The sequence below is a fragment of the Rosa rugosa genome, chromosome 6, assembly GCF_958449725.1.
Source record: "Rosa rugosa chromosome 6, drRosRugo1.1, whole genome shotgun sequence".
Lineage (NCBI taxonomy): Eukaryota > Viridiplantae > Streptophyta > Magnoliopsida > Rosales > Rosaceae > Rosa > Rosa rugosa.
Genome location: NC_084825.1, coordinates 25,801,892 through 25,819,534, shown reverse-complemented (window position 1 = coordinate 25,819,534; position 17,643 = coordinate 25,801,892). Strand labels below are relative to the sequence as shown.

The 17,643-nt window shown below is 35.9% G+C and overlaps 1 protein-coding gene across 1 annotated transcript; it reads left to right on the top strand.

The window, feature by feature from the left end:
- Window positions 1-12,951: 12,951 nt before the first annotated feature.
- Window positions 12,952-15,026, top strand: LOC133715669 (uncharacterized). Its single transcript, XM_062142271.1, has 2 exons — window positions 12,952-13,674; window positions 14,042-15,026. The coding sequence occupies exons 1-2, from the start codon at window positions 12,967-12,969 to the stop codon at window positions 14,759-14,761; spliced, it is 1,428 nt and encodes a 475-aa protein (XP_061998255.1). The 5' UTR covers window positions 12,952-12,966; the 3' UTR covers window positions 14,762-15,026.
- The last annotated feature ends 2,617 nt before the right edge of the window (window positions 15,027-17,643 follow it).

The window sequence follows — 17,643 nt, the reverse complement described above, 5'->3', positions numbered from 1 at the left end:
TTTCGAACTTTAGTCACTTTGTGATTCGTGCAGTGAATCAAGACCCTATGTGTTCAGGTGCTTGTTGGACTTGTTGAACGGATTTCGGCGATTGTGCTTGCTTTGGTTAATGTATGAAGACGCAGCGGGATTCTGAGGTGAGTAAATCTCACGATATTCGTTATGAGCATGATTGATATTCGTTATGAGCAAGATTACCCTATTGTCTTGGAGTTATTAGGTTAACTATGACTATAGTTGGTATTAGTGGCATTCCTGAGTGAATGACTACGTATATATATATTTACGTGAAATATATATGTATTGGTGCAATTGTTGAGATACCATGGGTCTAGTACGACCATCTTAATTGGTGATTTAAGATATGGTAGCTTTGTGTAGGAATATTTGTGTAATGAATCGTTGAAATCAGTGTGATGAATCTTTGTGATGATTGCCATCTAAAGCTTGTGTAGGAATATTTTTGTAATGAATCGTGGAAATCAGTGTGATGAATCTTTGTGATGATTGCCATGTAAAGCTTGTGTAGGAATATTTGTGTAATGAATCGTTGAAATCAGTGTGATGAATCTTTGAGATGATTGCTATCTGTGTGATGACCGGCGAAATCTGTGTGATGACCCGCTGGATAATGGCTATTTACGATGACTACAAAAAAAAAATCATAATAAGAAAAGAAAAATGGTGAAACAGATAAGTACGTTGGAAAAACTACCCACCTGAAAGTACTCTCTGAATCCATTTTATGTGCAAATAACTACCCACTATATGGACATTAACTTTTTTTTTTTTTGTATTTTTTAAAATAATTTTTAAGAAAAATTATAATAGAAAATTTTTCTTACACATGCAGAACATGTGATTGCAGACTAATTTTATAAATAATTTTATATAAAGGTTTTTTTTGTTATAAGAAAATACAAAAGAGGGATTGAATACAAGTGCCTCTGGGGCTTCCTAACCCTAAGTGAAATAACAACTCTTTTGTCGCTTGAAATGGATAAGCATTCTCCCAAATTTTCTCTTCGATCACTAGATCCATGACCTAGGTTGGCCAAACCGCCAAAGCATCTGCCACAAAAGAAATTTATTAAAAAATAAATTTCATTTGCAAATTCTTGTCGCCACCTTGTGCTCCAAAAGGAGATGTAAGAACCAAATAAAGGGTCATAAATATAGTGGCGGTCCGTGTTGGTATGGCTTTTGTGAATCAAGTAAAATCGATAAGAAACTCTTGTCCTACAAAACAAAATTTATATGATTTCATATTTTGAATTTGGCAGATGGTGAATTTGTTGTGTAATAAACTCTCTAATTACATGCAATTCTATACATGTAATCATATTTCTGAAGGAATTGTGTCCTAAAACAATCATTTTGATATAATTATTATTGTAATTATTATTAATCAAAAGGGCAAGTTTATTGTTCATTGCTTATATTTAATATTTGATTGAACAAGGTCCAAGAAATATGAGTTAAAGAGAAAGTAATCTAAAGAGTTAGATGTGTGAGACCTTTACTCTTTCACACTCTTATCCTAAAAGGTTCATAGTCATAGGATTATCACTTGGACATTGATAATCCGGAAAGACTAGCACATACTATGTATGCTCAATATGGAGGATGATATGTCTCTTGTCATTTGTGTAGAGACACTAATACAAGTATGTGGGTGCTCTTAACTTAAAGAGTACACTGAACGCGATCATTAGAGTTCTTGTATGGAGTCTTACTTACATGTCAAACTTGAACTCTAAATTGCAATAATACAAATTAGTCCTTTGACCTGAGACACCATAGTTGTCTTATGAGTGAATGGATTATCACTTGATGATGCAATAATATTGTGTCCCTTAATGGATATAATAGATGCATTCATTGGTATAATCAATTCGGTCATGGAGACATGTGAGTGTACAACAAGGAATCTCTATCCTTAAGTAAATAAGGTGTATGTTCAAAGATGTGATTCAATGAGTCTTTGGCCAAAGCATTGAATGAGATTTAAAAAGGAGTTTTTTAATCACATTCTAAGAATCACATAAGAATGAAAATCACATTAGGGGATTGACATATCAATTCCATACCCCGATGATGTGATTTAGAACATCGTGTTAGAGAAGGACCGTATTGTATTGTAATTCCAATTGAATAGGTTCTTTGTCATTCTACATTAACTAGGGTAGTCATGATATGTTGCAAGACATCACTCATGACTTGTGAAGTCCCCGAGGATTAATAAACATTTATTATCCTAATAACAAGGGAGAATCAAAAATGGAGTTTTTGATTCGTAAACAAAATAGAATGGTTTCTATAAACTTCACTGCCTTGTTAATTAGAACCTAAGAGATCGCACACCATATAAGTGGATCCTTGAGATAGTATATGAAGAAGATTAAACAAGAGTTGGTTATGAGCAAATAATTAATTAGATTTATTATTTGAACATAATTAGGATTTTCGGGTAAAACCGAACCTATTGGGCCTAAACGATTGTCGGGTTTTTTGGTGTGGACTTGGGCTTCACTAAATGAGATTTAAATGAAAGCCCAAGACACATTTTTAGTGCCCAATAACATGTATGGACCAGCCAAAATATTGGCTTTATGAAAGTCAATATTTTTCTTTTAGTAATTGGAGTTATTTCCTATTATATAAAAGGGAAAGCATGGACAAAGAAATGTGAGTGTCTCCACACTATTATTTTCAGATTAGAGAGAGAGAAAGAGAGTTCTCTCTTGGTCCATTTTTCAGAAATTAAAGGAAAGAAGAACACTTGCATAATTTCTTCTTTTCTTTCATCTTTCTTCATCTCTTGATTCACTTGGTGAAGATCCTTAGAGGCCATATATTTTTGTGGCTTTACTTGTTACATCAAGGAGGAGATTACAAGCACAAGAAGGAGTATAAGAAGGAGTTCTTAATTCAAGGTGCTTCAAGGTGGAGAAAACACACACAAGGAGAGATCAAGGAGAGGAACTTTGGTGGTTCACTTGGATCAGATTAAAATCACGCTCCAAGGGTGAGTAGAACATAAACTCCCTCTTTGTTCTTCCTTACTATGCATGCTTTGTTTATATACATATCACAATAAGCCAAGATCATGGGTTAAAGGAATGGATTTTATGTTTAGTTAGTAGTTTAATTGTTAAACTTATTCCGCACTAATTAAAAAGTTTTGAAATCCATCCATTCCTTCAATTTCAAATACTAGAAATGAGCTAATCTTCAAGTTAATTACATATTAATTAATTTATTTTTATTTACTTTGTAGTAAATAAGCAGAGTTGCGGAAACGAAATAAAATAGTGCAAAATTAAGTATTCCGAAAAAAAGATGAAATAGGCAATACAAATCAACCGCAGTCAGCCACATCAAGAGAGCAGAATCTTCCCTTGATAATATATGCTGAATCTAAAAAATCTGAATATGTTAATGTTGTCGTGATGACGTCAGCACACATCCGCCAATCTGACGCACGCAGCCACTTTCTTCCTTTTTCTCTCTCTTATTTTTCCTTTGGGGTTGTGCCCGTTTGCCCAAAAGCACATGGTATTTTGCCCAATCAATCCATCAACGTTGTATTTTGCCCATTTACACAAACTTTTGGGGAAAAGACTCATAAGGGTAGTCATTTATAAAGTAGTCCCTAGTATATCCTATGCTGACTTTTGGATCAAAATTCACTTTTTCTTAGGAAAATCTGTTCAAACTTTTGAGAAAAACAAAACTAGCCTTCAACATGCCCAAGTTTTTCACCTAACGGTTACTTTAACAGGCGGAATCACTGCTGCTTGTTTCTATTCTAAGCTGAGGCAAATTTTCTTTAGAAACTGAAAATCCGGACTAAAAGGAAGTACATGAATTAGGCTAAACTTAGATATAAACAAGATAAACTAAAATTTAAAGTACTTGACGAAGTGGATGAGCAATCTGAAATTAGTTATTCAAACATAATTACAAGCTAAGAATTCAGAGCCTCATTCTCAGGTAAACAGCTAAAAAGCTGTTTAGCTATCCATGAGAATGATTACAGATACTTACTTGTAATGAAAGCACGCTACTTCACACTAAACAGGAAGGGAAGAGCACACTGCTACTATGGCATTCTTCTTGAGAAAAGACTCTTCTGCTCAAGTTTCTTAAACTATTTTATCTGATAGTCGATCTTTTTTTTCGAATGCCTTACAACTGAAACTAAAACTCCTTATATAGAGAGCGGAACTCAAACCGAAATTCAAAACATAAAAATGTACAGAACAACTCCGTGATTTTTTGCTTTCCTGAGTGCTCCTGCTGGTGGAGGTCGGACGGGGAAAAACAGATTCCTTTAGGTGAAATGTTTTTCACCTGTCTTAAAGCAAAAGCAACTTTTGGGAAAAGTCCAAAAGTACTTTCGGTGCTTTCTACACCTGCTGCTTCACATGTTCTCGTTTGTTTCTGAATTGTGACCAAGGACAAACAAGTTGTTATCTGCCTGGGCCATACGAGCATTTGTTGCATTGTCTTCGACATCTGTATCAACATACATCTTGTAGTGGTTGTCTATTTCAAGCCTTTCAACCCACTGTAAGCATGCCAGTGTCGAGTCTATCTCCTTTCTTGTGAGAGATAGGAAGAGGTCACTGCTGACAACGTCAGGATGATCATAAGCAGTGATAATTGTTTTTTCTCCTACTGCCAGGAAAGTATTTTTTGTATCCTCAGAGATGATCTTTTTGATATATTCTAGAGACATGGCCTTCATCCATGGAATGCTTGAATTTGGCTGGCTATTGTATCCAACGCAGGCAGGCTGAAGATATATTCGTTGAATAATCCTCACATAGTGATAAGGAGAAATATATTCAACTTCACCATTTGTTTTCTGAATCCATTCTGGTGGAGTGGATCTGAACTTCAGTCTTAGGGTACAGTCATTTTTTCTGATATTTTTGACTGTGTTGACAATAATGGGGGGCATGCCTTTGAGATCATCATTTGTTTTAGTCCACAGATTATGGACAAAACCATTTTCAACAAGCCAAAGCTTGTGTTCTTGAGGATGCTCACTCTGAACATTGACTAAGTATCTTCCAACATAAGGTCCTGCAATGATGAAGAGGGTTGGAGGAATACATGCCTCAGAATTGTGACTTCCTATCAAAGTATGGAATTCAAACCAATCTGATTCTTTTAGTGCTATGATAGGAACTCTAGCACTTTCTGGATCTTCAAGGAAGTGAATTTTTTCTTTTCGAACAGCACTCTGCTGTGTATGAAGTTCTTCAAACTGTGGTCTAGCATTTTCATAGAGTTCTTCAGATAGTGCAAAGAGAGCTGGAAACATCAGACCACTGCTTCTTTCCTGAAAGGCAAATAGGAGATTATCCAGAATTGCTTTCTGGTGGTAAGATAGTCTCCTGCCAGTCTTGAACACGGGAGTGTCAAATGTTTGAAGTTCATAATTAAAAACATTTATTACTCCAGTTGGAGTAGGTTTGCTTTTTGGCAAAGCAACAGCCGTCAACGGTCTTGATGAGCCTTTACCGTCTGCCGTTTGAGACGGGCTAGCCAATCCTTTACCCTGGGATTGATCAGTTGTGGCTAGTCCTTTTGGACCTAGCAGGAATCTTTTGAGGATTTTTTCTTTGGGATCCTCAGCAGGTTCATGTTCTTTCCCAGTTCTTCTGTTTCTGGGATTGCGACCTTCGTCGTCATCTTTTCGGCTGAACATTGCCAGTTCTCTAGTTAAGGCGTCTGGAAGATAGTTCTTGTTTCCTGCAATTAATTCAACAATATAATCGTATTGGTTAAGAAACAATTGCCAATTTGCTAATCTTCCTCTATCAGCAGCTTTATCAAGTTTAAAATTTTTGAAATTGTTTACTCTAGCACAATCGGTGCGAACAGTAAAGGGTTTTCCAAGAAAAGCTGGAGAATTTAAAATTGTTTTCTTGACAGCCAAAATTTCTTTTTCCCCTGTGGGATAATTTAGTTCTGCAGGGCTGAACTTGCCACTACAAAATTTGCAGATCTTTTCAATATTAGTTCCAGGCGTTTTTGCCGGAACAACACCGGACCAATAATTATCACTCGCATCTGTTTGGAGGATAATGTCATCATTTTCCTCTGGTTGTTGTAGAGGAGGGAGATTTTTGCAGAGATTTTTTATCTGCTTCACAATTTTCTCATCATCTTCTGTGAAGTTCCATTTTCTTTTGGAGCTTGTTTTAGGAAATAACATTGCTGTTAGTCCTGAGATTTTGGGAATGAAATCTCTCCCATAGTTTATGACTTCTAAGAATCTCTCTAGACTCTTGGCATCAGGAATTTTATCTGGGAATTTCCAGATTTTCTCAAGGATGTGAGGTTGGAATTTTATCACTCCATTCTTGATGTTTATTCCCAGGAAATCAACTTCTTCGAGGATAAAGAAGATTTTCTTTTCTCCTAGGATAATTCCATGCTGAACTATCAGCTTTACTACCTCATGGAGGTGTTTCATGTGTTCTAGCTTCTCTGTTTTTGGAGAAGACCAGGATGTCATCTATATAGACGACGCAGAACTCTGCAACATGTTTGAAGATGTCATCCATCTTTCTTTGGAAGATTGAGGGAGCTTGTTTTAGACCAAAAGGCATTACTAACCATTCGTAATGACCTTATGGTGTTCCAAATGCAGTGAGAGGGATACTCTCAGGATGCATCTTGACTTGCCAGAAACCCGATTTTGCATCGAATTTTGAAAAGACTTTAGCTCCTCTGAGCTGGTTGATCAGTACTCGTACTTGAGCAATTTGATAACCGTCCTTCACGGTCTTCTTATTGACATCTCTGTAGTCAATTACCATTCTAGCTTTTCCTCTAAGGTTTTCTGCATGATTTCTCACGTAGAATGCTGGAGCATGATGAGGGCTAGTGGATGATCGAATTAATCTCTTGTTCAGGAGATCTTCGATATCTTTTCTGAATTCCTTCTGATCTTCCTCTTTGTATTGAGGAATTGCTTTGACATGACAGATGGCATTCAGATCATGTAATCTTAATTCATAGACCACTGGGTCTTTCTCCCAGAACTTCTGGGGATCTACATCGATATTCTGTTCGAGTAGTTTCTTGATTTTATCAAGAGTAGGAATTTTCTGAGACTCAAGCTTATTCTGGAAGTGCTTGAGGTTATGCTCATGGATGAAACTAGTTTCTTCATCTTCAGTAGTTTCTTCTTCTTCTTCAGAAGATTCTTCAACAAGTAATTCTTCTTGTTGTTTTATTTGGAGTATGTTTTCAAATTTGGGTTTGTAGGGGGTAAGATCACCACTATTCTGTTGCGATCTCTGATATTGTGTAGTAAAGTTTGGTCCTACTACACTTTTGGCTTGAGTAAGCCGATCAGCCCAGAACACCCGTTCTCCTTTTCTGAAGCCTATCGCTTCTTCATCCTGGATGAATCTCTGTTGGAGAATAAAATCATTTCCCAACAAGAAATCTGATCCTTGGCCTTCAGATTGCCAAAACATTATGGATGAAAAATGTTCCTCCACCAATGGTGATATGAACATTTTTTGCTACTTTGTTCATTGTAAGGTGGCTTCCGTCAAAGGTGACACTAGTAGCTGTTCTTTTCTTATCTTCTTTCCAGAGTTCATCTGGGATTGCAAATCTCTTTGCAACAGTAAATCCTGATCCATTATCCACAAATGCATGTAGATGATATTTCTTGTGATCAGGGAATTTTAATCCAATCTCTATGTAGTTACTGTATCTACTAGTAGAGACGATTTTCGATTGTTGAAGCTCATTTTCTTGAGCTTGTTCCTGTGGAATGAATGATTTACATTCTTCTGGAACAATTTCTGGTGATTCAACCAGTTCAATATTTTCATCGACTTTTTCTTCATCGATAATTTTTTCTTCCTTTATTTTTGAGGAAGATGGTTCCATAATTTCTTGGAACAAGGCTTCTACCTTTTTTTGTTCAGAGAAATATTCTTCATATTCTTGTTCAGCCAACTGGCTGATAAGGCCATGCTTGGTTTTTCTTCTTGCTTCAGCTATGAAGCATTCTTTGTGATAAGTCTTTTTTGACTCTTCACAGAACATAGGGAGACCGTCCTTTTCATGACATAGGCAGTAGTCACAAACGAATGTACCAGGGTTCACCTGATAAGAAGACATTAATGCTTCTGTCTTACTTTCTTCCCAATTTTTGACTTTTAAGACATTCATCTGTCTGTATTCTAAGTACTCTACTTCAGAATCTGTCTCAAAGTCATATGATTCTTCTTCTTCAGACCAGGCAGAGTATACTGACCTGTCGCCTTCTTCATCATCAGAATAGGCTATTTTGTAGCATTTCATATTTGCAGTTTCTACTATAGGCTCATATTCTTCAAATAGAGCTTTAGTAGATCTTTTACCCTTTTCCGGGCATTCATTGGCATAGTTCCCTTCAGCTTTACATAACCAACATCTGCAAGCTTTTTTGCTTGGTTGTTTATGCTGGTGAGTATTCTTCTTTTTCTTGAAGAATTTCTTTTTAGGATCTTCATCCTGTTGTTTCTTGAAATTGGAACTTTTCTTGAATTTCCAATCTCTTTTATTACCCTTTCTAAATCTTTTGGGGTAATATTTTTCCTTTCTTTTTCTGTGGAACTTGGATTCGTGACATCCCCAGTTGGTTGGCATATCCAGTATTCCATAACAGAAATTTTCAACTCATTTGAGTTGTTTCTTGGCCATCTTAGCTCTAAGATTGGCTTTGCATTGCTCTTTTAGTAATTGCCGAATTCTGTCAGCAATTCCTCCAACTGAAAATCTTTCAATTGGTTTTTCAGCTATGCTTTCTCTCACAGCTGTTCTCCATGGTTCAGGGAGTTTCCTGTGCAACAGGTTGACTAGATCAATATTCTCTAGTTCACCAATCGTACAGTAGTATTCATGAAATTCATTCAAGTATTCTTCAAAATATCTCATGTCACATATTTTGAGAGCATAGATATTTGATTTGGCCGTTTCTTTAGCCTTTTCACTCAGATTTGAAATATCTCCACAGAACTGATCATACAGGGGTATTGCAAATTCATACGGAGACTTCGAGTTTTTTATTTCTTCTAGCCAGTCTTTTCCTCTGGCAGTCTATTTGAAAGAGAAATAATACTTCTTTGCTACTCCAGTGAGAGTAGTTTCATAGTACACCTAAAGGTCTGGTGCTTCAAATTTTCCAAGGGTTAGAGCAGAAGCCATCATCAGGCTATCAACCCATTGGTCAAGAGTTTTTCGCTTGTCTAGAGCTTTGTCTAGATTTAGCCAGATATCATGAGAAGAAATTGGTACTTTGGGTATATTGTCCTCTGGGACAAATCTTTGAGAATTTCTTTCTCCATTTTTGCCCGTAGGGGCTTTCTGTACAGGGAGTTTTATCTTTCCCTTTTCTCTAATGATTACTGTTTTGGAATTGGAGCTTTCTCCTTCTTCCATTTCAGCATCTTGATAAGGTAGGAGTTTTCTCTCCTTTCCTGGTTTGAAATTTTTCATTTCTTCGATTAGTTTTTCTAATCGTTCAGGATTTTCACAAGATTCGATCTGCTTCTTCATAGACATCATAGAGCTTTTGTGCTCTAAGCAAATTTACTGGTCTGTTTAGATCAGCTTATAATTCTTCTTCAGTAATAAACTCTGTTGGTTCTTCATAGTTTTTAGTACCACTAACACTAGCTTCTTTAGTGCTGTAGCTTCTTCTGAGAAGATTTTTGTTTATCCTGATGTTTTCATGACAGACATCACTTTTCCTGTGATTGTCAAAGTTTAGACTGATTTCACCAGTCTTTTTGTTTTCATAAACTTTTGCTTTTGCATTTTCTGCTCGTAGCTTCGGACCAGATAATTTCCATTCAATAGGAAAAGTTACTTCATTCCAAGTAACCTTGTGAATCTGTTGTGAATGGTTCTTCTGACTGGTGAGGAATCCAGTAGTAAGACCAGGGATGTTTGATATCCTTGTCTTTGGCTCTACTGTGGTACTCATCAGTTTATAGTATATTCTGTATACTATTGCGAGTTCTTGCATATCTTTTTTCATAGATATGCCATCTGTCTTGACTCTCAGTCTTAGATAGTGAGCTGCATCTTTCAAGCTAATTGAGAAGTTTGGGAAGCAGTTGAAGTAAGCCACTTGGTTGCATAAAGATGCTTCAAGTGTTCCCAGAAGACTAGCTTGAAAATCTGTTAGTCTATTGTCTTGTAAGACACATAGAACTGAACAGTTTATACCTTCTCGAGCAACAAGTTTTATGCCTACTTGGACTGCTCCAATATGCATAAATTGATAATTTTTTGTCCTTGCTCTGGCAACTTCTTCAGGAGTGATTAGTAAGAGGTCTGTTTCTCCTGTTGTAGAGGGGGTTGTGAATTCTAGTAATTTGAATGATGGCTATCCATCAGGTCAAACGTTCCCCTTTTGTAGATTTGCTTAAAATCTAGCTTCGGAATTGAGGCATTTTTTACCTCATGCTCGATTTCGTTGTATTCGAATTCTTCAGTATTTAGGAGTTGTACTCCTTTCTTTTTTCCGAAGATGCTCATCATTTTGACATCTCTGGTTTCTTTCGGATTTTCATACCGAATACTAGTCTGACTAGTAAATGGTTCCAGAAAAATCATATTTGGAACAGGATTCTTTTCCGGTCTTTCTAATGGTTTGAACCCATTAGTTCTCTTTGGTTTTATTGTAGGCACTTTCTTGTCCTTCAGTATATTTTTTATAGAATCCAACGTTTTTTGCTGTTCATTGATTTTTCTACTAACACTTGTTAGTTTTTCTTCTTCCGTTTTTGGAAGTTCTTTGATATAATCTATTTTGTTTTCCAATTTTTCTAATTGGTAGAGTATATCATGTAGTTTTTCTAGATGATTTTGACATCTAGTCAATTCTTTCTGTAGGGTCTGATGGTTATCATAAGCAGATTTAAGTAGAGAATTCAACTTCTCTAAAATTAAATCTGAAATTGTCCCCATTAGGGATTCCCCTTTGAGCTCTTTGCAAGCTCTGATACCAGTGATTTGCGGATCTAACCAATGCTCATATAATCAAGAGGTTTTTGTTCCTCTTTAAAAATATACAAGATATTTTCAATAGCTTGCTCTATTTTATAGATTCTTGTTTGAATTCTAAAGATGATATCCCAGTAATTGGGAGTTTCTCTTTTGAGACTTTCTCTAAAATCTTTCAATTTTTTCAATTTCTCTTTCCTTCTTCAGTTCTTTGCTAGTATTCTTACAAATAACAATTAACTCAAGTCTGTCAACGATCGAAATTATGGATAGTAATTTTAAGAGTTTTTCTATTGGAACCTCCAAATTTACTCACTTGACCTCTATGCTTTTTACACCTCTTATCAAATCTTCAAATACTAAATTTACTCACTAAACCTCACTAAACTTCCTTAAATAACCTCACTTATATAATTTGCAAACAAATTATTATCTTTAAAATAAAAATTTTAGTCATTTCAATGATTTAATCACTCTATAAATCTTAACTAAATATACATTTCTTAATCAAACTTGAGTTTCAAAAATTAATGTCTAATCAATAAGAAAATGCCATGAACTATTATTTTAAAAAAAAAAAAATTCTATTTTAGCTATGCAAAAAAAAAAAAGGAAATCATTTATTTTTATTCTCAAAAAAAAAAAAATCATTCGTTTTTTAATGTTTTTTTTTTCTGTATTTTTTGTACCACATGATTAATTATTTAAATATTTTTAGTTTTTTTTCTATTTTAGCTTTGCAAAAAAAAATGAAGAAATCATTTGTTTTTATTCTAAAAAAAAAATCATTTGTTTTTTAATGTTTATTTTTTTTTCTGTATTTTTTGTTACCACATGATTAATTATTTAAATATTTTTATTTTTGCAAATATAATTGATTGACTTAGATTTAGGTCATAAATCATAAGAGGATTTATTTTGTTTTCTCTCACCAATATGTGTTCAACATATATATCATACATTTTTATGTTACATGATCTTAATCATATTTTTAATTCTTATTAAATATATATGAATGTTTTAATGAGTATGTAGTGAAATACTGAAATTGGAAAATGAAAATAGATAAAGAAAATAATAAGGAATACAATCTAATATTATTGAATTGGAAAGTCTACATAAAATAAATATAATATTTTTTTGGTATAATTATTGTCCTTAATAGTCATTTTATAGTAGGTTATATATGTCATTTAATAATTCATAATAGAGTGAGGTCAAGTGAGCAGATTTGGAGGTCCGAATAGAAACTCTCTAATTTTAACTGTTTACCTTTGAATACAGAGGATGAACTTTAGCTGTAATTGCTATTTAAACAAATAATTTCAAAATTGGGCCCACCACGTTCCGTCAAAAATAAAGAAAACTTACTGTTGTAATAGTAAAACGGAAATGAAAAAGAAATGATTGTGAAAGAGAGAGGGTAGGTAATGGAATAAAGATTGAAATGAATAGTTGGGAGAAAAAGAAAAAACTTTTGGGTGAGTGAGGATAAATATAAATTGGTTGGGTGTATGAGATGTATTTTAGTATTTTATGGGTAAGTGGTCATTATCCCTTTTCCTTTTCCCTCTCTGTTTTCTCTCCTTGTCCTTTCCGGAACGTGCAGCTAGCCTTCTCTCTTCATCATTCATAATTAATCATTCATTCCTCTCTATCACCGAGCACCACTCTTCTCCCTCTCGGCATCAAGCACCGGACCACCACCACGATGATAATTATGCATTCTCTCCGCAATAATTTTGCTATAAGTCTAGTTGTAAAATTATTGCACTTGACCAAGATTTAATGCTTTCCTTGTAAACATGGGCGTCCAATCTTAAGAGTCAAAAGAGTAAAGCATTGACGCACATGTTCTAAAATTATTGCACTTGACCAAGACTTTGTGAAAGCATGGGTGCAATTAAGAAGAGTCAAGCATTGACGCACATGTTCTATAAGTACTCCACCCACTCGGCTGCTCTTGTTTCAAGTACAATCCTTTCCATTTCGAGAACAAGTGAATCAATGGGGAGAGAGAGAGAGATGGAGGTTAGAGAAGACGACCATGAAGACGATACAACAAAAGCACTCTATGAGGCAGCAGTTGCAGGCTCAGTATCATCTTTTAAAACATTGATCCAGAAAGACCGTCTCATCCTCGACGAAGTTTCACTCACTCACTTCAGTGAAACTCCCCTCCACATCTCAGCTCTGCTCGGCAACATTGATTTCACCAAGGCTATTCTTACCCATAACTGGAGACTTGCCACCGTGAGGGACTCCTTGAAACGCCTGCCGCTTCTCTTGGCAGCTGACGAGGGCCAAAAGGAGATTGTTCAAGCTCTTCTGAAAGCCTACCCGGCCGCTTGCTTGTTTCCTGATCAGTATGGAAGAATCCCTCTTCACTATGCCGCTATGAGAGGACACGCTGAGGTCTTAGTTGAGTTGATGCACACAATGCCCAAATCAGTCATGTTAAGGGTTCTTGATAGAGGAGACACGGTTTTCCACTTATGTGTTACTTATAACCAATTAGAGTGCTTGAAGCTATTGGTGAAAGAGGTAGGGGACAATAGAGACCTCCTCAATGCTAGAGCTGGATGCGATGGTGGTATGACCATCCTCGAATTAGCTGTGATGCTAAGGCAAACTGAGGTATATATGTTTTATATAATTCACACACACACACATGACATTTCTAGTGAGGGATCCCATTTTTTGGTCATTTTAATGAATTGCTCGTAAAGAAGATTAATCATTATTGTTAATCGTGTTCATGAATGTAAATGTTAGATGTACTTTTAATCATGCACATTGAAGTTGGATAAATATCACAATCTCTCGTTGCCACAATAACAACTTTCGAACCATTTAGGCACTATCGAATTTAGCAATTGCCTTTTCTTTTTATTATTATTATTATTATTATTTTATTTTATTTTTTTATTTAATGTCGTTTTGAGTTTCTTTGAAACTGATTCTACCTAGACAAAGTTGAACATGGAAGTCCATGTCTGTGCAGACAATAAAATACTTGCTCTCGCTGCCTGTTGTACGAGAAGAAGCAAAGAAAGATGGAAAAAAGGGAAGGAAAAGTGAAAATAAGGTGAATGGGAAATGCTGTAACAGTGGGACTTGGGTGGAAGAGAAACGCGGCATGCTGATGGTTGTGGCTACCATGATCTCAACAATGACATTCCAAGCTACAATTAACCCACCAGGTGGGTTCTGGCAAGAAATGAACACCAATTCGACTTTTGATGGAGCAACTATTTGCAGTGCAACAAAGCCTTGTGTTGCCGGAACTGCAGTCTCAAGCTACATACATAGAGATTACTTCAACAACTTCCAGACTTACAATGCCATATGCTTCCTTTTTTCTTTGAGCATCACTCTTTTGCTTATAAGCGGATTTCCTCTCCGTAAACGAGTACTTGTCTGGCTCTTGTCAATAGTCATGTGTCTCACTCTCACATTCTTGGCGCTGACCTTCAGTGAAGGTGCAAAGATGGTAGTACCCAAAAGTGTTAATTCTGAATATACTACCGCTATCAGGATTGTGAGTTCTGTCACATTGTTTTGGGTTCCGCTACTTGGACTGGTTGGTTTATATAACGTTATTCGACTTCTCATTTGGCTCGTAAAGCTGTTGTGGCGCATAATCTTTCCCAAAAAGGAGGTGACGATCAACGACAATTTTCCGCCTCCCATAAGCCCACATGGTAGCAGTTCGAACGTCTAAGTGGAGTGAAAAGATCGATACTCGATCTGTTGGCATGTTTGCTTGATAAAACAATCAAACTACAAGCTAGCTAGTCACCGGCATGTATACTGTTATCAATTTAATTTCCCCCTACTTTGATGTTCTATCTGTTTGGAAACAAAAAAAAAAAAAAAATCTAGCTACTATATAGTGCACGCTGTTGTATAATTCATCTTTTCTCCCTATATTGTTGCGTACGTATTTAATTAAGACATGAAATATAATACATCGATCTTTAGGTGTTCCTCAATGGTTACTATTATGCTTGTGGTATTTGATGATGAATTAGGCTTCCTATTTGAATCAAATCATTTCCACGCCTCAACATAAGCAACCTAAATATGATCAGGCCCTGAAATATGCCTAAAACACTGATAGACACATGTGTTGTACAACAGAATAGAAATCATCTCTAATCTAGATCTAGTTGAAAGATGGAAACCTGAAGAGAGTTGATCCTTGATAGTCTACTAGCTAATGACTTGCAAATAAGAGTATCTTTCGCTTTTTAGTCTACTAGCAGACATTTGAACTTTTTTATATTGTCTAAGGAAATGAAGCAAAGCAATAGAAATATAGTGATAGGCAACCAACTCTTGCTCATCACTTTTTATTTACTATATCAAACATGGTAACAATGTTTCGAATATATGATCTAACAACTCATCACAACCCATAAGGTTTCAATCCACATATCCCTTTTGTTAGTCATCTTATTTGCTCATGATCTTCAGACCCGAAACCCAATAAGATCGTTTTATCAACACTCTTTTGTTGAAAGGGCATACTTTCCCTCAATGTGCAGTTGGGGCTGATCATCGATCCTGAACGCCTCATGACGCCAAACTTAACTACACAAAAATATTCACTTCTTGTCTCAGTCTCAACATCGATCACTCACATCATTCTACATACACCACTTCAAATGCATACTCTCAATGCCTCTATATGCATTATTTATGCTAATTAAAACTCAATATGATATCAAGCACATGCTTTTAAAGAAATCGATAACATTTTAATAAGTAACTCATCAACTACACATGCTTTTATCAAAAGCAATAACATTCGAGACTTCAATCAAGTAATGTCAATCAATGACAAGCAATCACCGATTTCAATAATAATTTTATTTATCAATTTAAGAAAATGTTCCTTGAAAAACCCTACCTGGAAATCCGAGCTTCAAATCCAACACTGTTGAAAACTAGTAACACCGCGACTCACATTCTGAAATCAGTATCCTTCTACTTATGGGATTGTCGATAATCATCCAATCCTCGTATCGACTCTTGATCAATGACGGTCGGCGAAGTTCTTCAATTTAACTCAATCAGTTATTCAGAAATAGAAATCGAGCTAGTTCTCAAATTTACTAAGGACACCCAAATAACTCCAAATAACCATCGATGTAATTTTCCTCATTCGATGCAAGTCCTCAAATTGTCCCCCGGTCCTTTCATCCAATTATTCTGGACACCCAAAACTTCGTTACTCAAATCCTCTATGCACTGATTGCACTCTCGACCCAATTCTGAATTCGATTCAAATTTCTCATCAACATATGCTTCATAAATCACAGTACCTGCCAACCCCAACACTTGATAACCAATTCTGGGTTTTCATCCATCACTCCAATCTCTTGAATTCAAACATAATCACAGTAGCTAATACAATGAACTCCGGTAACTTCAGCAATCAATATGAACTTCACAATCTCGAAAATTCAATGGCCTTAATCTGCAATTCCACCCAACTCTTCATTTTCAAGAATTCAAGCATAACAGAATATCAAATGATCAATTCATACTCAAGGTTTCGCGTCATGGTCGGAATTGGCCAAAGAATGACCAAAATCGCCGCCGTGAACAGTAAACAGACGGTGGCCAAACTTCTGCCCAAAACTCAATTTCTTCTAAACTCAACCAAATTCAATCATATAGCGAGGTAGAAATCGACAAGGAAAACAAGTTTGATACCTGAGTTGGAATCGAAGGTAGCCGGAAAACACAGAATATGGCCCGAAAACTTAAAGACCTTCTTTCATTCGTTTCTCTCTCTAGGAAGCTTCTCTGAAGAAACTGAGACCACATTCATGAAGAGGACAACGAGATGAAGCCATCCATACTGGTCAGACCCCGCGAATTGGCCACAATCAGAAAACCCGATAGGAAATCCAGAAATATTTAGGGCTTCCTCCTGCCGTCGTCGATGGATTTTCGGAGCAGAGACGACCAGGATCCGCTTCGAACCGCCGAGAGGAGTCGAACAGCGCCGGTCTGACGTACAGGAGAGGTCGGAAAAAGGAGATGCGATCGGATCTCCGCCGCTGCCCAAACGGGTCGAAGGCAGCGTTGGTCTGGGTCTCGATCTGATGCGGTCCGACCTATATATAGTTAAAGTCAACGGTTCATATCTAACGATGTTTGAAATACACGCTCCAGATTAAACCACCTCTAAAACTATATTTTTAAATAATTTTTGGATAATACCAACTTCCAAAAATCATTAAAAATAGCTCGAGTGTCTGAAAATTCCTTTAAAAATTCTTACAAACTCGTAACGACGTCAAGTTTAATTCTACAGGCTTGAAAGATAAATTTTGACAAAAGAAAAATTTTAATAATTTTCAAAAGCTATAGATAGTTTAAAAATAATCGAAATTCAACTAAAATAGCTCGAAGTTATTTTTCCTTTCAAAAATAGAAAACCAAAATGCCGATATGTCACAAGTGAGTATTATTTTCTTGGTTTCTTTCCTTTTTCTTTGATCATAATTAGAACTTTGTAAGGTGTTTAAAATTTTGGTGTATGCATGTGTTCCCAGGGCGGATAAAGATTTGCCCGCCTTCTTCAACCTG